This window comes from Aristolochia californica, unplaced genomic scaffold (assembly GCF_029961685.1).
Source record: "Aristolochia californica isolate CCGP_79_NKW_82.1479 unplaced genomic scaffold, dmAriCali1.0.hap1 SCAF_16, whole genome shotgun sequence".
Classification (NCBI taxonomy): Eukaryota; Viridiplantae; Streptophyta; class Magnoliopsida; order Piperales; family Aristolochiaceae; genus Aristolochia; species Aristolochia californica.
The window spans coordinates 118,360-145,151 of NW_027181837.1; the positions used below are offsets into that span (position 1 = coordinate 118,360).

Consider the following 26,792-nt stretch of genomic DNA (forward strand, 5'->3'; position numbering starts at 1 on the left):
GTGGAGGAAGACCTTTTTTTAGCCAGGTATTGTACTCTTCACTCTTCTTATTAGCTTCTACACCTTTTACTCAAAAAAAAAAAAAAGTTCTTTATGGATATGATTTTGCAAAATTACCTGGCTATTTGATAATATTTGTCAAAGGAAGAGACCATCAGCATCTGTTTAAACAATTGTGGACTTTGAGGTAACGCATAGAACATTCCTGGCTTCAAAAATACCAAAGTTTATAAAAAATCAGATAAATATGGTATTTTTAATAGTAAACCATGTAAATAAGCAATCATGTATAATTAAAAATAGCACCTTCAGTGACAGTGACAGTGACAAGGACCAAAGAACTGAAAGGCCACTCCAAAAATCATTTTGTGGTTTAACAAGTTGTTACATGTATTCTTCAAAATATAATATTTTGATGGAGGAATGATAATCTAAGAGAAGAAACGCCAATTCACATAAACAGCATGTGGTGTCAATCAGTGCTTGTGGCTCCAGAACAAACAACTGAAGCAGTTCACCCCAAAAAAAGATGACCTAAAAGTGTTAAACTCCCAAGCAGGAAAGACCACATAGAAAAATACAACTATTAGGGAAATTTGAGTGAAGCCATTCTTTCCTTAACTTTATTCCCTAATGAATGGGTTATAATAGTACTGGAAGAAAACACTTGCAATCAAGATGAGAAGAGGGAAAAATAAATGTGGAAATGGTTATGCATTTCTTTTACTGAATAGAAAGAACTGTGTAAAAAAAATTGTATTAAACAAGAGAAATGACAACACCTCTAAAAAACATGTAAAAATCAAGATTTGGGTGAAAGAAGAGGAGAAAATTGAGAGAAAAAAGGACAAAATAGAAGAAGAGTTTTCTGAAGAGCATGAATGGTGGACCTGGGAACTGTGCACGAATTTCCAGACTCCTTAAATAAGCATTTTGAGTTACAAATTACAAAAATGCCCCTATAGACTTAATAAACCTTAATCTCCTTATATCTCCCTAACTACACATCCAATGTAAATGAAAATTTAGCCACAGATATAATTTAACATACAGAAAAAGATTACGTAAAGAAAATTAACCACTGAAGTGATAAAATGACCAAAATACCCCTGGATGTATTTTCTAAAAAAACAAAAAAAAAATACAAAAAAAGAGAGATGGAAAAAGATTGAATACAAATAATAAGAATTTCATTAAGAAAGGGGAAAAGATACAAGAATATGAGATGAGAAGGCTAGCCACATGCAAGCTCAACAATAATGAAAAGAAAAATAGTTGTACTACGGAAATAAATAAGAAAGCTCAACTACCTGAATTCGTGAAGGTACTAGATAATCCCGAGCACCTTCAGGTGTAGATCTAGATAGGATTGGAGTCTCAATCTACCTTATAACCACGAGAAAAATAGGTTAAATAGAGAACGATACACAATTATAGCCATAAAAAATTGTGTCAAACAAATTAAACCTGCAAAACTAAAGCATAACAAAAAAAAAAAAAAAAAAAATCTATTGTGAGAAGCTCCACCAGAATAGCCAGCCAGTGAGCATCCAACAAAAACAAGACCACCAGTCAATGAAGAGCTACAAGGCCATGAAATTCAGGGTTGAAGAGAGAAATTATCTAAATTATAGCCTTAAATGAGTTTAAAATCTTCCTCCCTGGGAGTTTTCTTATTAATGAATTCTCATTTAAAAAAACAAAAGAATTCTCCTTTGTCATTGTTATACAAAAACAAAACAAAAGGCTTAGTTCCCATGTAACAGATGGTTCCACTGTTTGTTTTTTATTTGATGAATGGATACGTTATAAAGGTCTCAATGAGGCTTTCCATCTCTCTTTTCCCTTGTTAGGAATCATGAGATCCTAGTGTGGCAGGTTTACACTAATGAATCATGGATCTTTTATTTTCTTAGGAACCCAATGGAGGATGAGATGGAGGAGATTGGTTGCCTTTGCCTGAAAACACATTATGTTAGTGGCTCTAGGCTACGAGTTAATTTGGAAGCTGAGGTGCTTCTGGTCACGACTATGTCTCCTCCTATTATGAGTCTGCTTCACGTATCTTTCCCCCTCTTGGATAGGAAGGTTCTTCACTGGTCTGGCAGCTACCCTTTTCCTAAGATGTTTTTTTATGGTGTGCCCTTAAGGACTGTGTTCTAATCATGGACCAGCTTTGTAGAAGGGGCCAGGTGATTCCTGATTTGAGTTGTAAACTGTGTAGCAGCTTTGAAGAAACAAATAATCATCCTTTCACTCATTGCACTTTTGCACAGTCTTTGTGGGTTCTCTCTTCCCTAAATTGGGTTTTCAAGTATGTTTCCCATTGACCTTTTCAGATTTCATGTTTTGAATTTTAAAAAGGCCTCTTTCTAAACCAGGTCTGATTTTGTCGTAACCCTCATTTTCGGCGGTGGTTAGAGCAATTTGGAAGGAAAAGAATAATAATGTTTAATGCATTGGCAAAATATCGCGTCTTCTTCAGAACAGGAGGTCCCTCACATTGGACAGTGGGACCCCCTCCTCCAGGTTGATTTAAACTGAATTTTGGCAGTAGTTCTATGGGTAATCCAGAACCCATGGGAGGTGGAGATGCCATTCGGGATCATTCAACCAATGTTCTTAAGATTTTGTTCTACTCCATTTGGTTGATGTTACGCCTCTGAGGCAAAGCTTCGTACCCATCTTTGTGGTAATCAGAATTATAAGCAGCATTTTACACAACCCTTACTCATGAAAGGGGACTCTTTGGTTATCAACTGTTGGTTTTCATCTAGAAAGAGGCCCTCTTTGTGTTTTCTTCACATTTTTTAAGAAAGAGTGGATCTTTCCTCTTCCCTTCAAGTTCAGTGAGTACATGTAGTGCATTCTGCTAACTCGAAGGTGCACTTGTTGGCTAGCATGGTGTTACACTAGATGTTATTCAGGAGTGGCATTCTTTCCCCTTTGATGTAAATTGGTGTTTATTTTGCTCTTTGATAATGTACTTACTCTTGTGCCTAAGGTCATCAGCACTCCTTCACCTGTCATGTCACTCCTTATTCTCTCCTTCTAAATGAAATTCTAACTATTTAAAAAAAAGGGAGTTTAAAATAGAATGTTCACACCAACCATTTTATCTAGTGTGTACAAATTTCTGGGAAAACAAATGAGCATATTTCCACCAAATCAGTGGGACAAGTCATTTGGTGCATACAAATTCTTAGAACTTTTTTTTGAAATGATGATAATTTTATTTCAAAGAAAGGGAAGACACATCAAGGGAGGCATCCCCTAACAACAAGAGATTGAAAGGGGGGGGGGGGGCTAGTTTAGCACACAAATCAGCAGCTGAATTGGTTGATCTAAGTACATGAGACCAAGTACAAGAAATGGTGGAAACAATGTCCAAAATATCAAGAAAAATTTGCCAGTGACGCCATGGAGGGAAAGATGTACTGGAGCACCATTCGATGACGACCTTGGAATCTCCCTCAACAATAAGGGGACCACTGAAGCGGTTTTGAAAAATACGCAAACCGTGAAGGGGACCAGAGAGCTCAGCAATGGTTGAGTAAGCAGTTTCAAGAGAGCTAGAGTAAAAGAGTATGGCAGTGCCGCCCAGATCAAAAATACCCCGCCAAAGCCAGCCAAACCAGGGTTCCCAAAGGCGCTACCATCAAAATTCAGCTTATAATTACCGGTGGGAGGAGGCTCCCAAACAGCAACTCGGCGGGGAGTAGAGGGGACGAACATCTGAGCAATAATCTTCCAATTGGTGCAAACGGGGGAACAAGAGAGGCAGGCAAATTCTTTCCGGGTGCGGATCCATGTAGAGATGAGCCTTGTGGCGGTGTAGGAGACCTCAGCAGCAGAGCAGAAAGTACAATCAAACCGTCGGAGTTCCTCTCTTTCCAAAGGCACCAAGGGACAAAAGCAATGCAAGCAGCTATCAGAAGCTTGCCCAGGCCGAGAAGGCAGGTCCCAGAAGAGAAACGACGCATAGTGCTCAGGTCAAGTGGGGTGCAGAAGTTGAGACCCATATTATCAATAATCATGTAAGTCCACACCTTCCAGGCGAAGCCACAGTGGAGTAGAAGATGACTCACAATTTCAGCCTCCGTCTGTTACGGTCCCGGATCTGACACGTGGATTCTTTGGAAGGATCTGCAATCTGCCACGGATTACCGTACGGATAGTAAGGATTGAAGGCAGACATGGAGAACGAAAACGAAAGATCAAGCCAAAGGGAAGCTTGAAAGCCCTAGAGCTCGTTGAGGAGAACTCTAAGCCTCTTTACGCTAAATTTAACCTAATTCTTAACACTTCAATGCTTCTATTTCTCATTAGTCTTACCCCTTAAATAAGGTTCACCCGGTTAGGGTTTACAATAAAATATTCCAAAATACCCCTATAAATAAAATATTCCAAAAATACCCCTATGACCTAAAACTGAAATAAAATAAAGTAAATTAAAGAAAACACTAAAATAATAATGTTATTGTGTGCATAACATTACACCCCCCTTGGAAAACGAGTTTGTCCTCAAGCTCGAAAGTAGTGTCTATATGCCGACGTCTTCACCGGTGCTGAAGTAGCATCCGCGAAAGTTATGACGCCCCCTCTGTTTGCCCGCTTCCTTTTTTTTTTTTTTTTTTTTGGTGGGGGGGGCTGGTCCGAGTTAACCTGGGTTGACCCGGTTCAGGAACCCGGTCCGGCTTGCGACTCAGTGGACCGGGACGATTAAATTTTCCTAAGTTAGGAAAATTTAATCGGGAGTCATCGTCTTCCTTCGGCGGCTCCCGAACTCTGCGGCCGGCAGTTCCATTCCTCACGGCACCGACGAAGTCCGGCGATTGGCTTCTTCTTCCTCTCTCCCGGCACCGACGAAGTCCGGCGACGGGCGTCTTCTTCCTCTCTCCCAGCACCGACGGAATCGCAGCCCGTCGGGGCTTCGCCACCTGGATAGTTTCCAAGACAGAGGGATCTCGGAAACTCGTGAATCGTCGTTGCTCAGCCTCCCGGAATCGAGATCCCTTGCAGAAAAGTTTCTTACGGCGCCGACGAACTATCCTGCTTCGCCGGTGGCGACGAGAAGCCCGTTGGGGTTTCGCCGCTGGGAGCATTGCCGAGACAGAGAACCTCTGTTTCTCAGCCCACCCGGAATAGAGCCCAGCGGAAATTCCGTCAGAAATTTTGCCTACGACGCCGACGGAATTTTCTATTCCCCTCCGATTTCAGATTTTCGGTCATCCCAAAATCCTCCGGTGCCGACGATTTCGGGATTTCCTCTGTTAGGAAATCACCTCCCTGCTGCAGCTTAGGTGTGGAGATACGCACGGCGTCCATTGGGAAACGGTGATCCTCTTCTGTTTTTGAAATTCCGGTGTATCCGCCGTTGGATTTTGGATTTTTGGAGAGCTTTCTCGAGACAGTCTTCTGTTCGTCCGAGGGAGCTTCTGCGTCTTCTGTGCGGCTGTCATGCTCGGCGAATTCAGGTCGTGTGACCTGTTTTGCGGCAGCGCGTGGCTCCCTTGTCCAGCATTCCATGAAAATTTCATATAATGCTCGTGCTTCTCCAAATTGTTTACATAGTTTATCCGTGGAATTGTATACCTTCTCTATGCAAGCTTGTGTTCCTTCATATGGAAGGGAGAAACTGGTATCAGAGCGGGAACACAATGAATTATTCTATATCTCAAGAAGGAACACAAGCTTGCATAGAGAAGGTATACAATTCCACGGATAAACTATGTAAACAATTTGGAGAAGCACGAGCATTATATGAAATTTTCATGGAATGCTGGACAAGGGAGCCACACGCTGCCGCAAAACAGGTCACACGACCTGAATTCGCCGAGCATGACAGCCGCACAAAAGACGCAGAAGCTCCCTCGGACGAACAGAAGACTGTCTCGAGAAAGCTCTCCAAAAATCCAAAATCCAACGATACACCGGAATTTCAAAAACAGAAGAGGATCACCGTTTCCCAATGGACGCCGTGCGTATCTCCACACCTAAGCTGCAGCAGGGAGGTGATTTCCTAACAGAGGAAATCCCGAAATCGTCGGCACCGGAGGATTTTGGGATGACCGAAAATCTGAAATCGAAGGGGAATAGAAAATTCCGTCGGCGTCGTAGGCAAAATTTCCGACGGAATTTCCGCTGGGCTCTGTTCCGGGGGGCTGAGAAACAGAGGTTCTCTGTCTCGGCAATGCTCCCAGCGGCGAAGCCCCAACGGGCTTCTCGTCGCCACCGGCGAAGCAGGATAGTTCGTCGGCGCCGTAAGAAACTTTTCCGCAAGGGATCTCGATTCCCGGAGGCTGAGCAACGACGATTCACGAGTTTCCGAGACCCCTCTGTCTCGGAAACTATCCAGGTGGCGAAGCCCCGACGGGCTGCGATTCCGTCGGTGCTGGGAGAGAGGAAGAAGACGCCCGTCGACGGACTTCATCGGTGTCGTGAGGAACGGAACCGCCGGCCGTAGAGTTCGGGAGCCGAAGGAAGAAGACGACTCCCGATTAAATTTTCCTAACTTAAGGAAAATTTAATCGGCCCGGTCTGCTGAGTCGCACGCCGGACCGGGTTCATGAACCGAGTGAACCCAGGTTAACTCGGACCGGCACAAAAAAAAAAAAAAAATTGGCATCCAGAAGAGGGGGTCGTGCGCTGGACCGGGTTCCTGAACCGAGTCAACCCAGGTTAACTCGGACCGGGCCCAAAAAAAAATCCTGAAGGGGGTTATAGCTATCGCGGATGCTACTATGGCACCGGTGGAGACGTCGGCATACAAACACTACTTCCGAGCTTGAGGACAAGCTCGTCTTCCAAGGGGGGTGTAATGTTATGCACGCAATAACATTATTATTTTAGTTGTTTTATTTAATTTACTTTATTTTATTTCAGTTTAGGCCATAGGGGTATTTTTGGAATTATTTATTAATAGGGATATTTTTGGAATATTTTATTCATAGGGATATTTCTGTAATATTTTATTAAACCCTAACAGGGTGAACCCTATTTAAGGGGTAAGAGTAATGAGAAAAGGAAGCATGGAAGTATTAAGAATTAGGTTAAATTTAGCGTAAAGAGGCTTAGAGTTCTCCTCAACGAGCTCTAGGGTTTTCAAGCTTCCCTTTGGATTGATCTTTCGTTTTCGTTCTCCATGTCTTCCTTCAATCCTTACTATCCGTACGGTAATCCGTGGCAGATTGCAGATCCTTCCAAAGAATCCACGTGTCAGATCCGGGACCGTAACAACAATGTTATGCACGCAATAACATTATTATTTTAGTTGTTTTATTTAATTTACCTTATTTTATTTCAGTTTAGGCCATAGGGGTATTTTTGGAATTATTTATTAATAGGAATATTTTTGGAATATTTTATTCATAGGGATATTTCTGTAATATTTTATTAAACCCTAACAGGGTGAACCCTATTTAAGGGGTAAGAGTAATGAGAAAAGGAAGCATTGAAGTATTAAGAATTAGGTTAAATTTAGCGTAAAGAGGCTTAGAGTTCTCCTCAACGAGCTCTAGGGTTTTCAAGCTTCCCTTTGGCTTGATCTTTCGTTTTCGTTCTCCATGTCTTCCTTCAATCCTTACTATCCGTACGGTAATCCGTGGCAGATTGCAGATCCTTCCAAAGAATCCACGTGTCAGATCCGGGACCGTAACAACTGGTATTCTATATCCCAAGAAAGATGGATCACTATGGGTAAGGAATTGGAGAAAATACGAGCACGGTTAGATGCTTCCATTGAACGTTATGGAAGGGAGAAACTTGTTGTTGCAGCAAAACAGGTCATACGACCTCAATTCTCTATCTCGGACGGGCAGAACGGCCCATGGCCGGAAAAATCAAAAAATTCGTCTCGAGAGGCGGACGCAGAAAATCAACAGAAATCAGTCCCTAAAACCTGCTCACGGCAACAAGCCAATGGGGAAAATTTCCGTTCCGCACGGGAGGGGGAAAATTTCCGTTCTGCACGGGAAGGGAAAAATTTCCCGGCCATTCCCACCGGGAAATATTTCCGAGAGTCTGTCTCGGCAAAATTCCAATCGGCGAAGCCTCCAAGGGCTGCTAGTCACCGCAGGAGCAGCATGAGACTCCGTCGGCGACAATTCCGCCCTGTTCGGCGACATTCCAACAACAAAATCGTCAACATTCCAACAGAAGATCGTCGAAGATATTTCCGCAGAAGACCGTCGGCGACAATTCAGCAGAAGACCCGTCGGCGACATTCCAGCAGAACCGTCGGCGATATTCCGAGAGCCCTCTGTCTCGGCAACTCTCCCATCGGCGAAGCGAAGCCCCAATGGGCTGCTCTTCATCACCGGAAAATCAGGCGATTCCGTCGGTGCCGGGAGAGAGGAAGAAGAAGCCAATCGCCGGACTTCGTCGGTGCCGTGAGGAATGGAACTGCCGGCCGCAGAGTTCGGGAGCCGCCGAAGGAAGACGACGACTCCCGATTAAATTTTCCAAACTTAGGAAAATTTAATCGTCCCGGTCCGCTGAGTCGCAAGCCGGACCGGGTTCCTGAACCGGGTCAACCCAGGTTAACTCGGACCAGCCCCCCCCCCCAAAAAAAAAAAAGGAAGCGGGCAAACAGAGGGGGCGTCATAACTTTCGCGGATGCTACTTCAGCACCGGTGAAGACGTCGGCATACAGACACTACTTCCGAGCTTGAGGACAAGCTCGTTTTCCAAGGGGGGTGTAATGTTATGCACACAATAACATTATTATTTTAGTGTTTTCTTTAATTTAATTTATTTTATTTCAGTTTTAGGTCATAGGGGTATTTTTGGAATATTTTATTTATAGGGGTATTTTGGAATATTTTATTTATAGGGGTATTTTTGGAATATTTTATTGTAAACCCTAACCGGGTGAACCCTATTTAAGAGGTAAGACTAATGAAAAATAGAAGCATTGAAGTATTAAGAATTAGGTTAAATTTAGCGTAAAGAGGCTTAGAGTTCTCCTCAACGAGCTCTAGGGTTTTCAAGCTTCCCTTTTGCTTGATCTTTCGTTTTCGTTCTCCATGTCTTCCTTCAATCCTTACTATCCGTACGGTAATCCGTGGCAGATTGCAGATCCTTCCAAAGAATCCACGTGTCAGATCCGGGACCGTAACACCGTCCCGCAGAAGGGGCAGAGAGGATCGGGAGTGGTGTTACTGCAGCTGATAAGGTTGTCTGCAGAGAGGATCTTGTTGCGGCAGGAACTCTAGAGAAAAAACTTCACCTTGGGTAGGGCCGAGAGGCGCCAAACAAAAGTTACCGGGTGGGGGGCGGTCGGCCGAGTCCATCCCATAAGATGGCGGTAGGCCAAGGAGACCGAGAATCACCCGCTGTCGTTAAGGAGACAGATCATCCGGTCAGCCGTCTGAGGGTGGACTATAACACTACCAAGGCTATCAATCAAGCCACATACAAAAATGGCTTCCTTAAGGGTGCGTCTAAGGCAAAGATTCCATGAGTCATTCCCCCAAATGTCAGAGATAGATAAATCACGGCTGGTGGTGAGCTGAAGCAGAGGTGGAAAAAACAAGGCAAGAGAGCCATCGCCCGACCACCAATCTGTCCAGAAACGCAGATTGGAGCCATCCCCAACAAAGAACCGAATGGCAATGCGGAAGGTGGCATACAAATTCGTAGAACTAAAAACGCAGACAATGCTAAAGCTTCTGTAAAGAAGGACTCTATTACATCCTACCACCAGAAAAGCCAAAAACTAAAATTAACGGAAGAAAGTACAAAATCTGCAAGAATGAACATGCAGAGTTCAATTGTATTTAAAGAATAGGTTTATATGTAATGACTCGTAAAAGAATATGGATAGTACCTCTAAGAAACCATGAACATCTTCTAGAAAATGTCGGATAATCTTAACAACTCTATATCGCAACATTATGTTGTAGTTCATTTGCTCTCTGCGTAAATCAAGATATCGGTACCTGACATCACAAAGAAATGCAATTCTCAAAGAAATGATAGTGTAATGGTAACAAAGAATAAATACTAGCATCATTTCAAAAAAAAAAAGAATAAATACAAATATAGTGTTGACTTACTTTCAAAATATATGTTTGTGCTAAGTCTTTCTATGTTAAACTTGGGTTCACTTACTCTAAAACCATTTCATTGAGTTAAGCATTTGATTTGGGGCTCGATTTTTCAAATTTGGCTCTCAATTGAAGTTTTCATGAAGCAGCACAATCTCATTGTGCCTTTCACTTTAAAATCGTTCATCTGAAATTGAATTTGAGCTGCTTTTGCAATAGTAGGATCACTTAGGCTGGGTATATTGACTTTTCTTCATATTATAATAATATCAGCCTATTAAGAGGCATAATTTGACCTTCCCCAGTAAAGCAAAAAAAATGTGCATCATAATTGGACATACCTTGTCCAAAACCTCACTCAATTAACTTTTGGGGGTTGAGTTGTGTTTGTGCATTGAAAAATCCTTTATGGGTCTAGGAATTTGTGCCTGATTTGGTGTAACAAGTTCCTTAGAGGGTAATTGCTTTAATTTGACCTTTGCAGTCAATAGTTTATCAGTTCTATTTGGTTTTTCATAGTTAAATCAATTCCAAAGTGTACAAACACATTTTGGAGTGAATATAACAACCTAAGTTTGGGTTGTGAACCATTATAAATCTTTTTGCATGATTGTGGGTGTATTGTTCTTTGCATTAAATATTAAATTTTTATTTCATATTAATTGAATTTCTGAATTAGAGCACAATATAGGGAGACAAGTTAAAAATTAGTCATTAAAGCTTATAAACCTATTATACAAACACCTCCCCCCCCCCCCCCCCCCCCCCCCCTGCTCTTCTTTTCTAGGGCTATACTTGCGGGACCTTCAGATATACAATATGTACTTGTGAAAGTGACTGTTTAAACAAAAGAGTCCATAAAATGTCATTGTGTTCAATTGCCAAGGCCAAACCAGAGGATACATTCATTGACATCATTGTGAAATTTTTAAGCAAAAGAAAAAGACATAAAGCAGCCAACTACATGGCAACGAGCATAAAAAGAAGAAAAGACGATTGAAACAAATTCACAACGTTAAAATCCTGATATAGGGGTATTTTGATCATTTCACATACTCATTTGGGTCTCATAAAGTTACGGCAAGCTAGACTTCATATTAGGATTCTAGTTTTTAATTTTCATTGAATTCTACCTTGTATTATGAAGTTATGAGTGTGTTTGTAGTGAAGGGCAGAATTGTTTTTTCTTTGTATTTTTTACGTAAGTGAGATTATTACAAGAAATCTCGATTTCTGAGCCCTCATTCAACGCAGGCTTAAGTGCTGCTTCTCCCACTCTCTCGTCTCCTAATTTTCTCCCTTTCTTCTCCTTTAATCCATCTAATATTGCATCTTTTCACATAGAAGCAATTAAAAATAAATAAAAAAGATGAAAGTAAATTAAATAAATTCTTTCAAAGTCAAATATTAAATCAGGTACCTCAAGCGGATTTCCTCTGTTACTATCTCCTTTGCATCGGCTGCAGTGGTCACCAGGAAGGGAAGTGAATGTTTTACAGAGTTCAGTAGCACTACATGTTCGGCAACAATCTGATTATAGTGGCAACAACACATATTTAACAGCAAGTAACAAACTTGAAATATAAATCATGTACGTTACTTCCAAAATCAACAGCGACTCTGAATGTGAGTTTTGAACCAGTAACATGAAGCTTAAAACTATTTTTACTTCCAAAAAAACAGTCCAAGAAGAAACCTCTATCATGCCAGTTTTCATCTTCTTATTCACATATTCATTGGGCCGAGACTGCACAGTACCCTCCACAGCTATGACATACTCAAGGCTCAGCTTATTCACAGCACGATAGGCATCAGGGAACCTATCTGGAAGTGTTGTAATCTGAAAGGAATAAGTCTGATAGTTGTGAGACCGTAAAATTATTAAAGGTCACATACAAATGTCATTCTCAAGCGTAAAGCAAGTACTAACAATATATATGTGGCAAATTTTGAAAACAACAAATCCCAGGCCAAGAATCTTTTAAGACCAGATAACAGCGAACAAGCCACTAAAGAACAAAGGTGGCATAATCATATTTAACACGGAAGAAGCCACAAAATAGCAAAGTTATATAAAAATATGAAGCATAAATACACAAAATAAATGGTGGAGAACCCTTGAAATTAGCTAAACTTAACTGATTTTTCGATCAAGTTAGTCGAACCCATAAAACAATTCTTGCCAAGTTCTTGATGTATAAGATGAGTACAAAGCAAGTTCAGGATCCCTGATTAGTTCCTCCAAGCATCTAGTTTTCCCAATCAATCAGATTTTTTCATTTGAAAATGAATAAAAGAGAAACAAGAAAAAGTGCAACATGTGCAATTCCTGGACTCTATGGTAACTATATTTTTCAAAAAAAAAAAAAAAAAAGGCCCCGTCATAAGTGTTGCAAATTGAACCTTGCTTGCATTACCAATATTACTTTCTTCCGTTTGACACTTTCATATAAATTTCCCTTCTTCAATTATACAGATTAAACAGCACTCTTATGTGCTATTCAGACGACAATAAACTTCAAATCCACCTGCAATATGTCAATACCGACTACCAAATATGCGCGCGCAACACTCCCACTCCCAGGGGTTCATAGTAGACCAGCTCCATAGTAAAAAGTACAAATACAGGAGTTTCAGAGATTAATTAAAATGTAACAGCATTGTCAAATACACCAAAAGTGCAAAATATGACACCAAAACATGATGGTAAGGGCGCATTAATATTAAAATTAACCTGAACAATCCCAGTGTGATCTCTGAGATTAACAAAAGTAACCCCCCCGTGAATTCGATGCTGTGCCACCCACCCACACAAACGGACTCGCTTTCCGACATCTTCGACCGTCAAATTGCCGCAGCAGGCCGTTCTGCTAATCCATTCCATAGAATTGTCATCACAATTTACGAGCTGCAAATCCGGTTTTTCTGTTTTGGTTATGGGAGTGGTAGCAGAGGAAGAGCCAGCAGACGCAGAGTTAGAGAAGCCACAGTATCTTCGCTTCTGCAACCTTCGCAGTTCGAATTTGGGTAATTCACAACGTAAAATCGGCAATAATGCAGCTGAAAAGGGGATAATGCGATGGCACACGAGAGGCGACAGACGGAGTACCAGCGACATTGCCCCCAGTGTTTTGCACAAGAGACACAAGGGCGGGGGGGGGGGGTTATGAAGCATTACAACATTATCTATGCCGAAGGTTTTGGGAATGGGTTTTACGTAAGGCTGAATGTCTCTCTAATTCGACCAGTCAATTCAAAATATCGGATTAGATTCTAAATATTTAAAGCCATCTAATCTATACTTACCTATTTCTATTGGTAAAAACTATTTTCAAGAACCATCCAAAGGCCAAGGGACGGAGATAACAAATTAACTAGAAATCTATAATTTATATCTGTATATTTATTAATTTAGTATAAAAAATTCAAATATCTTAAATAAATGGATTAATAATGAATTTGATTTACTAAAGACATCAAATCTAAATATTTTTCATCTAAATATCAAATTTTAAAATATTTATTAATTCAAATAATGGACTCAAATTTTTAATAGATTACTCTCCATTGACGTAGAGGACTGGTGTTTGGAATCTTATAATTTGGCTAATAGACATATTTTTTTCTCCCATATTAGTTTTGGACAAGTTAGGCTCGGAGAAAGATAAATAGATGAAAATAAGAAAGTAAGGAAGAAGCTGGAAGAGCATATAATGAAGAGCTCCAGTAGCTGTCAAAGATATCCAAGGGAGAAAATGGAAATCGAAGAACTCGTATCTATCAGTAGTTAAAATGGTTATTCTAGAAAAACTCGATACTAAAATTTAGTAGGAAAAAGGGAATGACAAAGATAAAACAAAGAGAAAGGAAAGGTTGTCAAAGTCTGACCTATTACAAAAACGAAAAAGAAAGAAAAAAGGAATAAAAATTTAGTAGTTTGAAAGAAAAGATTTGATGCAAGAGAACAATTAGGAAGATAAAGAAAGGGAGCCTAATGCTACAAAATAGTATGTGGTGGTACATTATGACGACTATAACATAAATTGTTCAATAATGTTCCTTTAATGGATTATTAGGTTCTTAATTTTATAATAAATAATATTTTTTGTATGTTTTGTAAGTAAACTGTAGAATTAAAATACAATTAATTAAACCAATTAGGATTTGTTGGTAAAAGATATCTAATTATTCCATTGAAGTGGCTTCAGTTATGATAATAACTCAAAAAACGCGCAAGTCCAGTAATGTGATACATTCCATTCATGGATATTCCATGCAAACTCATTTATTTGAAGGTGGATGATGAGTTTGTTGGTTGAGATGTCTCAACTCTCAACTCTCAACGGTGTCAGGTGGGAAGTCCATCTCAGGAATCCCAATTAGATCGTTGAAATTAGGGTCTTTTTGACCTGACTTTATAAGTCGATTATTCGAGAACAGTCTAGCAATCCGTCTGGTTTGACTAAGAGAGCCTTCACGTTTTCTGTGACCCAATTGAGATTGACGACCCATAACCCCTTGATTATTGACCTCAAATGTGGACCCACCATTACTTACTGTCACGGTGTCACCCACCCCGATGGGCCCATCTCGAATAAATACCTTTTATGTGTTCTTACAATGGGTGGGCCCACAAGAGTTGAAGAAAGTACGGAAAATCGCAATAATCTCGTAATAAAATGGAGTAAATGGAGTAAAGGCAGACACGGGGTCACATTTGTTTGAGGTGTTCGGGTGCTTCATTAGTCCACTTTATCGTTGAAGGGGGTGGGACCCAAATAATATAATATTTTTATTTCCATTTATAATAAAAATTGATTAAAAATACAAAAAAAAAATTGTTTGTAGAGTCACGTAATAAAATTAAGATTGAACTCTGTCTATTTATTTCTTCACAAATCTGAACTCTGTACCGAGAGTGACGAAAAGAATGGTCGTAGTTCTGAACGTCTGATCCATCTTTTCAAGTTTTTTGTCAGGCTTTTCAATCAGAGACGATTGATCTCAACCGTCGAATATATAAAAAAAAAAAAAAAAAGGATTTTTGCAGCATTGGGAAGACTAGGACCCCACCTGCTCATCTTCCAAACCTAGCGCGTAGCCTACGTCTTCCCTGCTCCAGCCGGCTCTCCTCAACATCAGGGAGAGTAGACGCACGTGCCAAAGCACGCCGTCCTTGCTCTTCACACGCTTCTCCATCCCCTCGTCTCCCTCCAGCATTTCCCTCACTTCCTCCTCCCGCCACCCTCCCTCCCGTAGCATCAGCCGCACCTGCTCCAGGCACACCCCCAACCAACCCTTGCGCTCCCCCCAGCTCACTTCTTCGCCTTCGCACGTGACTTCCCACCATCCACACGTGCTCCCTCGGCTCTCGCATTGCTCCACCAGCTCCGACCAGAAGTCTATCCTCCTCGCCGCCTTCGCAGCCCACGCGGGTGACCAGCAGCCGAACGTTCCTTTTTCGTCGGAATTCCCGGCGAAGAATCCGGCGACGTCGTAGCCGGAATACCTACACTCTCCGCCGCGGACGTAGAAAACGGGATTCCCGGCCAGGTTGGGTTGCGAAGAAATGTAGCAATAACGATAGATGGGTACGAGTGGCGGTGCCTGTGCGACGTAAGGTTTGGCACGGGAGAGGGCTTCGTCGCTGGTCTGAGGTCGAGGACCCCAGGCTTGACACCAGAAATTACCTTTGGAGATCTCGTTGAGCAGGCCGGAGATGGGGAGGTTGGCGATTATTTGAAGCTGTTGGTGAGAGGAGGATCGCCAGTTGGGGAAGCCTAAGCCGATCGGCAAGCCTTCCTGGAGGATGGATCGGAGATCGGGGGGGAACCTGAAGTTGAAAGCCGACTCGATGGATACGAATTCCTCGTCGGTGAGACCTTCAGCAACGGGCACTTTACGGGACTTGAGATGATCAATGACAGTCTTCGCGTAAGCGGCGAAAGAGAAACACACTCTCCGCGGATTGCAAGTCGTCGAATCGATTGCCGCAGTCGGGGCCATTTAGAATTCCAAACTCTCAGAGGGACGGCATTGACAGAAACCGAAATCTATGGAAGATCAAATGTAATGTAACGAAAATGGGAGCCGTTAAAGGAAGGAACTTACAAGTAGTTAGAGCTAGTGGAAGAAATTAAACGGATCGAAAATTCCAAATTGAGAGAGAAATCAAGAAGAGGGGAAGAAAAAGCGAGAACGGAGGGGGAGAATTTAAAGAGAGATGGGGGATCAAAGAAGAAGGCCGCCCGCGAGCTTGGGCGAAGAAGTCGCTCGCATAACAACAAATCCGGGATTACATCTTTGTTTTGTTGTGCGTTTTGGCCTCCGAGCGAGAAGAGACATAAATGAAGGGAAGAGCTTCTCATTGGACACGTGGCGCGTTTCTCACGTAATGTTGCAGTTGGCACCCCGGCTCTCCAACAAGTCCCACCGCTATCGAATCTCGATAGAAAGTAAATTTCCCTCTGTACTCGCAGTGGGCCCACTTTCTAGTTATGTATCTAAATTATTAAATTATCGACGGCAAACCAAGCGGAGACTCGAGGCTGTGTGTTCTAACTTCTTTGCTGAATAAAGGAAAAGGGCCAAAAATGAGCTTATTAAAATATAAAATATTTAATTATAATAATTATTATTTTTTAAAATTAACATTTAATGATGTATAATCATCACAGAAGAGGATTAAGGGGGTAAAAAAAACAAAGAATTGTAGAGAGAAGGTTTTAGGAGGACAAGAGGAAGAGCGACGAATTTAGAGAAAAGAGAAGTAAGATTAAAATAATGGATTTATCTAAACCCTCCCTTAAGTTGTACTAATATTACAATAATACATTTCACCTTATTAAGAGTGCATAAGAGACATAAATCATAAATTAATTACAAAAATATCATCTTTATGACATAGTTCTTTATTTACCATCATGTCGCCATTGTGTGAGCTTATGGGCCTTCACCTTGGTTTGTAAGCTTGAACCCATCTTCGACACACTTGGAAGTATATGTCTTCCTTGGTCGTGTAGACTTGGACCCATCTTTTAACAATATTTACCTGTTTTTTAAAGCTAATAAATACTTGGATTTTTAATTACCCTAAATAAAAGTATTATAATTATTTATTGGTTTCTAAAAAAAAATATTGCACACATAATTGATGACTAATATTGTTTTAAAACTTGTTTCACAAAAGCAGATGTGAGAAATACAAAATAAAATCTTACCTCAAAATCAGTAGAAGACCTTTTACAAACTCCAAGAAAATATTTTAAAAATTATAAGAAATCTTATTCATATTAAGTAGGAATTCGTTTGAATTTTTATTTCAAGGTATATGTTTTTTATTCTTCATTACAATAAAAGACCACAAATCAAAAATAAGAAAAGGTCAAAGATTGAAAATTGACTATATAAATTATTCAATCCAAATAATTATTTAATCAAGTAAAAAAGTATTATAATTATTTTATTTTTTATTTTTATTAGTTGTTGTCACAAATAATTTATTGTCGAATATTATTGAGTACTTTCATTTATTTCATCTAAAATTTATCTTTTTATTTTTATAAATAGATTATTCTCTATCACCTAATTTTATATTATTTTTAATTTATATCTTTCTTTATGTTCGCAATTATTATAAATTTTAAGTGTGTATACTTCCATTTTCTTTTCTTTTTTTATAATTACAATTTCTCCATGTGTAGTGCTTCTTAATCACGAGATTATAACTATTAATTTCATTTGCGATAAGAAAATTAAAAAAAAATATAGTAATTTTTAAAATAAATAGTACTTGACTATATTTAATCATTTATGTGTATCTACATTATGTTATGTATTATATGTAAGGAGACATACTATACTTAAGTAGTGTTACATACAATTGATTACACTAGGCACCTTTTTTGGGATCCTTCCTTGGCAAGGAAAGAAGAACATGTGCAAACCCATGGTATGATTCTTTCTTTCTATAATCGAGTCATCCGGTTTTTTAAGTACATCTGATTTTTGCTTAAATAAGAATCCAGAAAAAAAGAAAAAAATTGATTCCGATTTAACCTGGTTGAAACGGCGGGTTGGGCCCAATTTAAAATATTATGGAAAAATGAAAAGCCCACTTTGCCTCAAACCTATAGTATTTTTCTCTCGTCCTTTATTCACGTAGTAATGGGCCCGTCCACCCAACTCGATTCAAGTGAAATCAGCCCTTTTAATTAAAACCATGGACGCCTCTAGTCCTACTATGTTGATCTCAATAGCTCCGATTCGTGGAGTGGGTTTGCTCTTTATCGGGCCAATGGCTCGGAAAGGCGGAACTCTTTTATTCCCCAACGGTCGGACATCCATGGGCATTTAAAAATTCAAAAAAGCCGACACTAGAACGTTATAAAGTTCTCTTCTCCTCCCCCACTAGCCGTTTCTATTTCCTCAATTCGAACTTCCTTTGCCCTTTGTCCCGAGATACTGTCGAAATCCCCTATATCGACATTTCCGCTTATAATCACTGTAACCAATCTTTCTTCCTCGCCATTCTCTTTCAATCACTGCAGAAAGTACTCCGTACTAGAGAAGGGAAGGAAGAAATGGACAGAGAAAACACCGGGGCCTCATTGATCAGATCCCCAACTCCCACTGCAAACAGATCAAACCATAATCTTATTACTCCAGATAGTTCCGTTCGGGGGAAGAGTTTCACGGGTACTGCCGCTGGCAGGCCATCTATCTCGGCAATTCAGAGAAACTTCTATCCTGTTACTCCTGCTAACAGCCCTGCAAGTCAAGGTACTGTGGTCTTATTTCTTGAAATGTTTGTTTTCTTTTCCTTTTCAGTTTATGTTCTTCAGCTGGGTGTTGCTATTTCTTACTTTTGGACCAGAAATCCCCCCAAGAAAGATGAGAGCTTCCTTCGATAAAGAGAACGAGAAAGATCGAACTGCATCGAGTTCAGTCCGTACACAATCACCGGTCAATTCAAAGGGGACAAAGAATTTCATGGCTCCAACCATCTCTGCAGCTTCCAAAGTTGCTGCGTCGCCTAAAAAGAAAGTTCTTTCAGAAATAAACGAAATGGTTAGGTCTTCTGTTTCTCTCTCTGATGTAAAATCCTCGGTCATGTCCATGAATTCATTAGAGTCGTCTTCTGGAACCGGAAAGGCCTTCCGGAAATCCGAAATCAGCTCTGTTTCGCTGTCAATACCAGCAAACTTCCAGATCACAAAACAACTAACTTCTGGAGATCAGATCCAAAGGGCTCCAGTTTCTCTCCCTGACGGTAATTTCCCTTTTGTTTCGGAAGAGCTGTCTGATATTTCTGAAACTGGAAGGGAGAAACCGAAATTGGAGAATAAGGTCGGTTCCGAGACCCAATCAGATGACCCAAAATCCTCATTATATGGAGAAAGTCCTGAATCTGTGACACCAGATAACTCGAAAGTGACAGAAACTTTGGAGCCAAAATTTTCCGAATCAGTTTACAGTGATGATCGGTTGAATCCTAAAGAGGATAACTTCTCTTCTCAGGCTTCGCCCCACATTTCTTCTCGTCCTCCATATGATCCAAAAACAAATTATCTTTCTCCTAGGCCTCGATTCCTCCATTACAGACCCAAGTCGCGGATTGAAATCTGTCTGAGTAGAGAAAATGATTCTTATTGTGACAAAGGCATTAAGCTTGAAAAAAGCTTCACGTCTGAAAGCTCTTCAGATACCGAAGAGGCTGTAGAAATCCCAAACGATTCTGAGGAATCATTTTTTCATGATGAAGAGGCCGAATATTATGAGGAGACCTGTGTTACTCGACCCATAACAGAGAGTAGTAATGGTTGCATCAAAAGGAGGTTTGGTTCCTACCTTTCTGGAGAACGAAAGGTGAAATCGGCCCTTCTAGTTTTTGTTATAGCTTGTTTATCCATGTCAATTACAGATTCTCCAGGCATTGTTATCTCTTCTTTTCTCCCCAAAACCTATTTTTCGAATCAGTTATTTGCTCCTGCATATGAAAATCTTGAGCGGACAGCTCAAAGTTTTAAACAGTGGTCAGTCTCTTATTGGTCCAAGGCGAATATCTTTTCTAAAAAAGAAAAGACAGGCAAATTTCAGTTTTCAAATTTAACTTCTTTAGACCGTGAAATTTGTAAGCTGCTGGATATTATGGCTGCCGAGAATCCGGCGAATTTTTTTCCTGGAGTTCAGTTCAAAGAAACGGACAAAAAAAGTAGGACAGGCCTGGAAAGGGAAGAGCAGATCGTAGAAGATTTTACTGAAGCAAAACTTCACGTGACACGTGAAGATTCCAAAGATCATAGAGGTAGCAATCTCGTGGAGGAGGATAAAATAGAACAAAAATTGAAAGGTGAAGAGGGTCACTCAGTCTACAGTGTGGCAGAAGCTATGCAAAACCAGATTGGTTCAAGGCTGGAATCTGAAGAAAAAAACAAAGAGGACGCTGCTGATCACGTGGACGATGAGAGTAAAGAAGTTGCTGAAGAGGTTGTTGAGATAGTTCTGCAGGTTGAAGCACAAGATGAAGAGGATCTATCGCACCATGAAAGCACAAACAATATTGATATGGAAGTTGTAGAAGAAATTGTAGATGCGGCTCTTGAAGCTGAACAACTGTCATCCAAAATTGGGAATGAATCCCAAGAAACTATTACCAGTGATTATCATACTTACATTAAGAGTGAGTCAACATCTGAAGAAGCCGCTTCAGGGAAGTCGGATTGTTTTAGCACATTCCATGCAGGAAACACGCTCTGGGTGCACATTGCTCTAACATCGTTTGCATTCCTTGCACTTGTTGCCGTATCATCGACCATCTATCTCAAGCATAAGAAAGTTTCTGCTGTACACCCAACAGTTTTAAAACAGAATTGTCCAGCAGAAAAGGTGGTCTCGAAGGGAGATTCTTACTTGAAGGGATCTCGAAAATCACATATGGAGGTTGACATATTAGGGGGGTCAGGTCCCTCAGAAATGAGTAGCAGTGTCCGGAAGAGCTCATCTCACAGCGGACGGAGAAAGATTGAAGAGATTCGGAGCATTGAAAGAAAGGTGAGAAGAAACTCCTTGGTTTCGGATTGTTCTGCAGAGTCACCTTCTTTTGGAAGTTTCACAACATATGAAATGCTACAGGGTAAACATGTAAGTTTCTCTCTAATAGCTTTAATAGATTTTATTTCTTTTTCCTGGTAAGCTTGTTGTCAAGAAGAAATTTCTCTAATATTTTGTTATGGTTGAAGGGATGCCAAGAAAATGATGAACTCACTCCTGTGAGGCGTTCGGGCAGAATTAGGAAGAGAATCACTTCCCCCTGACAAGAGGATGTGTGCCATCACTATTTGGGGTTTCTTATGTGATGCTGTGCCGTGTGCATTCTTCCACCCTCAACACTAATACTAATAGTGTTTTGCAAACGTGGAAGTACAACCCATCAATATCTAAGTATGGGAATATGATTTTTTCAACTAGTTCAAACATAAGGTTACCTGTGCGTTAATCCTTTTTTATGTTATCTACTCTATTACATGTCAAAACTTTAGTGGACTGTGACCAAGTTGACTCACACAGTGATATATGTCATCTCAATTTCGAATCCATAGAGCAACTGGAGGTAAATAGGACTTAAAGAGGTATTACAATGATAGCCACTTTGACTATTATGAGGTTGTAATGAATATTATCAAACTATGGTATTTGAATAATAATTTTATATAAATAATAAACGATAATGTATTAAGATCGATTATTGATTCATGAAAGCAGATAAATGTAGTGCAATGATGATCCATTCATGCTGGCATGTCAAATAAAATATGTTTTTACGTGGAAAAACCCTATACATAGTTTAAAACATAGTTACAATAAACATGTTCAATGCGCTGGAACAACATATAACTTTAAATGGTGGATTGGATGCCTATCAATATAAGTTATCAAGTGAAAAATCACATTATCCAAGGGAAGGTGATGTTAGGCCATTAGGTAGGTTAGATGTTCCTCCATAACATGGACCTGTGCCAATTGAGATCGTAGTCAATGAAGTTTAGAAATAAGAGACAGAGGTAGAAGATAAGGACAAGGAAGAACAAGAATATGTTATGGAATAAGACAATGAAGAAAAAGATGAAGGAAATGAGCAAACTCAATTAGTTGTAATGAATTCAAATAGTTTTTTTTTAGTCAACGATGTTTGTCCACTAAAGTTGTAACATATGTATTTGTTTAAAATTCATCGGTGCTATTGTCTTTTGATTCGTAGCATAACTGATATCATGAATAATTGTGCAAGTTATTTCATCTCATGCCTCCCCATCCACCTGGAGTACCACCAACATGACCTGCATTACCTAAGAGTAGTCCCATGGTAGATCCACTATTAGAGATGCATGATGATGAGTTGCATGAGGATGAGTTACTTGGGAAAGACAATCGTCTTCCAATGACTCGTGGAATTAAAGTTCTTTTTAATAAATTTAACAAAAACGTACTTCTCAAAATTCAATAACCTTATAAAGTTTATTGTAAAATTTTAATTTATTATATGTATAATATCTATTTATACAAGTGCATCTCCATCCACAACCTCGCTCAAATAAAGATTTGGCACGAAAGATATAAAGTTATGAGAAAGTTGGATAAGTAGATCTCCTTGAAGTTAAAAAATTTATAGGATGGACTTTAGTATTTAGAGTCATCTCTTCACCCATTGACAAGTTGCATGCTTAGGAACCATATGCGTGTAAGAGTGTCAAACTTTAAGGAATACATTGATGAGTTGTTATCACACAAAAACCCCCATAGTAAACATTAAATATTTTACAATTACACTCTTTCTTTTGCACTCACCTCTATTGGTAATTTTAATTTTGATGTTCGATGTTATTTTTATTTTTTAAACTAAGATCGAATTTTAATTTTCTAAGTAACAAGGAGTCACATGTCGTCATGTATTCGAAATAGGGTGTTACATTTTGGCAACATCGAACTAGTATGTACACATAGGGGGAGTTAGTCAGCAAATGGATTTTTGAAGTTCATGTTCATCTCCAACATGAAGATCATCTCAGTCATGTACATGAACTTCAACTTAACACTTGCTGGGGGGGGTTAGTGCACATGACTCAGGACATGATTTTCATGCGCATTACGCAGTTCATGTCCTGGTGTCGTTAGGGGGCGCCGAAATTCATGTCATGTACATGAATATACATGAATCAGGAGTTCATGTCCCAAAAGTAAACGGCGGAAAGCTTTTTTCGCCCGATTTTAAGAATCATCCACATGACTCTCGCACGGGGCTGTCTTTCGGGGCTCTCTCTGCCGCACACCTCTCTGCCATTGCATTCCCGCAACCCTCTCTCATTCTCTGCTCCCTCTCTCGTCTCCATTCCCGCAGCCCTCTCTCGTCTCCATTCCCGCGACCCTCTTTCGTCTCCATTCCCGCAGCCCTCTCTCATTCCCGCAGAGCACAGGAGGTCGAGCTCTGTTGCAGAGCTTCTCGGCCTCCCTCTCTTCTCCCTCTCGGCGTACCGTCGAAGCGTCGCCTCTGTCAGCATTGCCCGTCGCCGTCGCCTTTGCCTAGCCCGTCACCGTCGCCATCGCCGTTGCCCGCTGGCTCACTGCGGAGGAAGACGAAGATGTTTAATTTATAATTTTTATTTATAAAATAATTATTTTTATTTTACAATTACTATATTAAAATAGTGATTTAATATTCATAATTCTAATGTTTTTGAAATAAATATTTGATAAATTATTTTGGCATAATTATCCGATTGCTATAGTTAATTAAACCAATGGTTTTAAATTTTGTGATAATATATTATTAATTAATAATACATAAAATATATTATGTACAAATATATTGTGTGTTAAAGTTCTGATTAGATCAATTTTTTCTCTTAAAATATTCATTTTTAGGTTAAAGTATATCATATGTTATTAATAAATTAATAACTTAACGTATTACTTTCGTTTTTTTATTTATAACATTATTTATTTATTATTTGTAATTAATCATATATGTATTTCATTGGCTCATGTAATTACCATATTAATGCACAATAAAATATCTAATTCAATTAATAAATATATTAATATATTTAATTATACATTAAATAACTTATTCGTGTAGTAATAATGGTTGTTTTACCTAATTTGGGGTTTAAAGATTATGTTGTAATTAAGTGCACTATAAAGGTTTAGAGATTCTCTTGTTTTTAATGTTTTTCTCATGTTGGGGCACTAACACTGGAAACTGTTTTCCGGTGCACATGAAGTCGTCAATACTAATACCAAGTGCGAAGATGATCTTCATGTACATGACTGACATGATCTTCATGTTGGACATGAACTTGATCTTCAAGAATCCATTTAGGGCACTAAGGTGTTAGTGTCGACGACTTCATGTACATTGGAAAACAGTTTCCAGTGTTAGTGCCCCAACATGAGAAAAACGTAAAAAATAAGAGAATCCCTAAACCCTTACAGTACACTTAATTAAAGCATAATCTTTAAACCCCAAATTTGGTAAAACAACCATTATTACTACACGAATATGTTATTTAATGTATAATTAAATATATTAATATATTTATTAATTGAATTAGATATTTTATTTTGCATTCATATGGTAATCACATGAGCCAATGAAATACGCACATGATTAATTATAAATAATAAATAAATAACATTATAAATAACAAAAACGAAAGTAATACGTTGAGTTATTAATTTATTAATAACATATGATATACTTTAACCTAAAAATGAATGACTTAAGAGAAAAAAATGATCTAATCATAACTTTAACATACTATATATTTGTACATAATATATTTTATGTATTATTAATTAATACTATATTGTCACAAAATTTAAAACCATTGGTTTAATTAATTATAGCAATTGGATAATTAAACCAAAATAATTTATCAAATATTTATTTAAACAATATTTTAATTATGACTATTAAATCACTATTTTAATATAGTAATTATAAAATAAATATATTAAAAAAATAAAAAGTAATTATTTTATGAATAAAAAATATAAATTAATGATTTTTATGACGATAGTTTAATTTTTCCTAACTTAGGAAAAATTAAACCATCGTCGTCTTCCTCAACAGCGAGCCAGCGAGCAACGCCGATAGAGGCGATGCACCGACATTACGCTAAGAGGGAGGGCGAGAAGCTCGACCTCCTGTGCTCTGCGACAGAGGTCGAGAGGGAGGGCGAGAAGCTCAACCTCCCATGCTCTGCGACATAAGTCGAGAGGGAGGATGGCCGACGGAGGAGGGGGGGGGGGGGGGGGGGGGAGGGAGGAGGAGGAGAGAGGAACACTGAGAGAGAAGAAAAGTCGTCATCGAGGGAGGAAGGCCTCCCTCTCGATCTCTATCGTAGAGCCTCTCGGTCTCCCATACTCTACAACGGATGTCAAGAGGGAGGGGCCGTAGAGAGGGAGACCGGAGAGGGACGATGGAGACGAGAGAGGGAGCAGAGAGCTCGGGGAGAGAAGGGGTGCAGGAAACGGAAATGAGTAGACTCACAGAGAGGGTGTGCGACAAAGAGAGGGGCGCGCTCGTTTCATGTACATGATTATCAAAATTGGGCGGAAAACGCATCCTCTCGTTTATGCTTTGGACATGATCTCGTGAGTCATGTACATGACTTGAACTCCGGCGCTCCACTAACGACCTCAAGACATGAATTGAGTAATGCGACTGAAGTTCATATCCTAATTCATGTTGACTAACCCCCCATAGTAAAAGGAAAATAGGGGTCACCCTACATGACTGTCAATACCTTATAAAATAGTTTATCCCAAAGACTCGCAGTAGCTTTATTAGGATGTCTTAAAGCCGGAGCAATCCAAGTTATTTAAAATAATGGGGTTAAATATAAAAAATTAATTACATAAAGTATTACTAATATTGTCTAATTCCAAATTCAAGAGATATTACCAAGTAAATGTCAAAAACAATTTAAAACAAATGGTTTGATATATTACAATGCAAAAAGAATGAATGGGATATGAGAATATAGGGCATATAGTAAAATTGAACTATATTTTATTTATTTTATCATCATTTTGTAGAGTATATGACAATGAGAAATTTAGGATTATTTATCAATAAATACACAATCAATTACCTAGCGAAAGTGAAAATAATTGTGAATTGTTTTTTTGTGTTAATATGCGCAATGAAAAGTATAGTGGAAAGTAAATTTGGGGGCACTAACATTGAAATATGTTTTCCAGCTACTTTAACTCGTCTACACTAATAACCAAATATGAGTTAAAGTTAAATCAATTCATTTCACTTCATTCAATTATTCACTTCAATTCTAAGTAATTGGGCTTAAATTCGGGACAACTGACTTTATTTCTGTAAGTATTTCTTTAATAGGTTTTCGGTTATTTTCGCCGGATACTTTCGCTTTCGGAGTGCAATCGCTAAATTCCACTCTGTTGTATAGGGCCAGCTCAACTTCCCTCTGTCCCCTCCTCTGTCAACTATGCATCATACACACGGCATAGCGCACTCCTTCGTGCTGTTAACAATGCTCAGTCTCCATAGGGTTTAAGCAAAATGGCTTCCGGCGCCACGTCGATCCGATACGGCCTGGCAGCCTCGGCCACCGCCGCTGTAGCTGCGTCAGGAGCTGATGCCCTTAACCGCATCCTTGCTGACCTTTGCACCAGAGGCACTCCAAAGGTTTCTTTCGATCTGCATTTGTT

At 39.5% G+C, this 26,792-nt stretch overlaps 4 protein-coding genes across 5 annotated transcripts in view; 2 read left to right on the forward strand and 2 right to left on the reverse strand.

Moving 5' to 3' along the window:
* LOC137953168 (aspartate--tRNA ligase, chloroplastic/mitochondrial) overlaps nucleotides 1-13,185 on the reverse strand; it is a 33,520-nt gene extending 20,335 nt beyond the window's left edge. The window contains exons 1-6 of the mRNA XM_068800424.1: nucleotides 12,784-13,185; nucleotides 11,746-11,889; nucleotides 11,466-11,579; nucleotides 9,830-9,937; nucleotides 1,311-1,382; nucleotides 118-209 (exon numbers count right to left, since the gene is read on the reverse strand). Of these exons, the coding sequence (XP_068656525.1) occupies nucleotides 118-209; nucleotides 1,311-1,382; nucleotides 9,830-9,937; nucleotides 11,466-11,579; nucleotides 11,746-11,889; nucleotides 12,784-13,167 (914 nt within the window). The 5' untranslated portion in view covers nucleotides 13,168-13,185. The remainder of the gene's footprint in view (nucleotides 1-117; nucleotides 210-1,310; nucleotides 1,383-9,829; nucleotides 9,938-11,465; nucleotides 11,580-11,745; nucleotides 11,890-12,783) is intronic.
* Nucleotides 13,186-15,110: 1,925 nt separating this feature from the next.
* LOC137953467 (uncharacterized) lies at nucleotides 15,111-16,055 on the reverse strand. The gene has a single exon (XM_068800881.1). The coding sequence runs from the start codon at nucleotides 16,053-16,055 to the stop codon at nucleotides 15,111-15,113; it is 945 nt and encodes a 314-aa protein (XP_068656982.1).
* A 2,437-nt stretch (nucleotides 16,056-18,492) lies between these two features.
* LOC137953941 (uncharacterized) lies at nucleotides 18,493-21,676 on the forward strand. The gene is made up of 3 exons (XM_068801504.1): nucleotides 18,493-18,830; nucleotides 18,925-21,191; nucleotides 21,290-21,676. The coding sequence occupies exons 1-3, from the start codon at nucleotides 18,632-18,634 to the stop codon at nucleotides 21,362-21,364; spliced, it is 2,541 nt and encodes an 846-aa protein (XP_068657605.1). The 5' UTR covers nucleotides 18,493-18,631; the 3' UTR covers nucleotides 21,365-21,676.
* Nucleotides 21,677-26,563: 4,887 nt separating this feature from the next.
* The window catches only part of LOC137954022 (serine/threonine-protein kinase TOR-like), a 96,172-nt gene continuing 95,943 nt past the window's right edge, over nucleotides 26,564-26,792 (forward strand). For both annotated transcript variants that reach the window (XM_068801604.1, XM_068801606.1), the window contains exon 1: nucleotides 26,564-26,769. In XM_068801604.1, coding sequence (XP_068657705.1) covers nucleotides 26,644-26,769 — 126 coding nt within the window. In that variant the 5' untranslated portion in view covers nucleotides 26,564-26,643. The remainder of the gene's footprint in view (nucleotides 26,770-26,792) is intronic.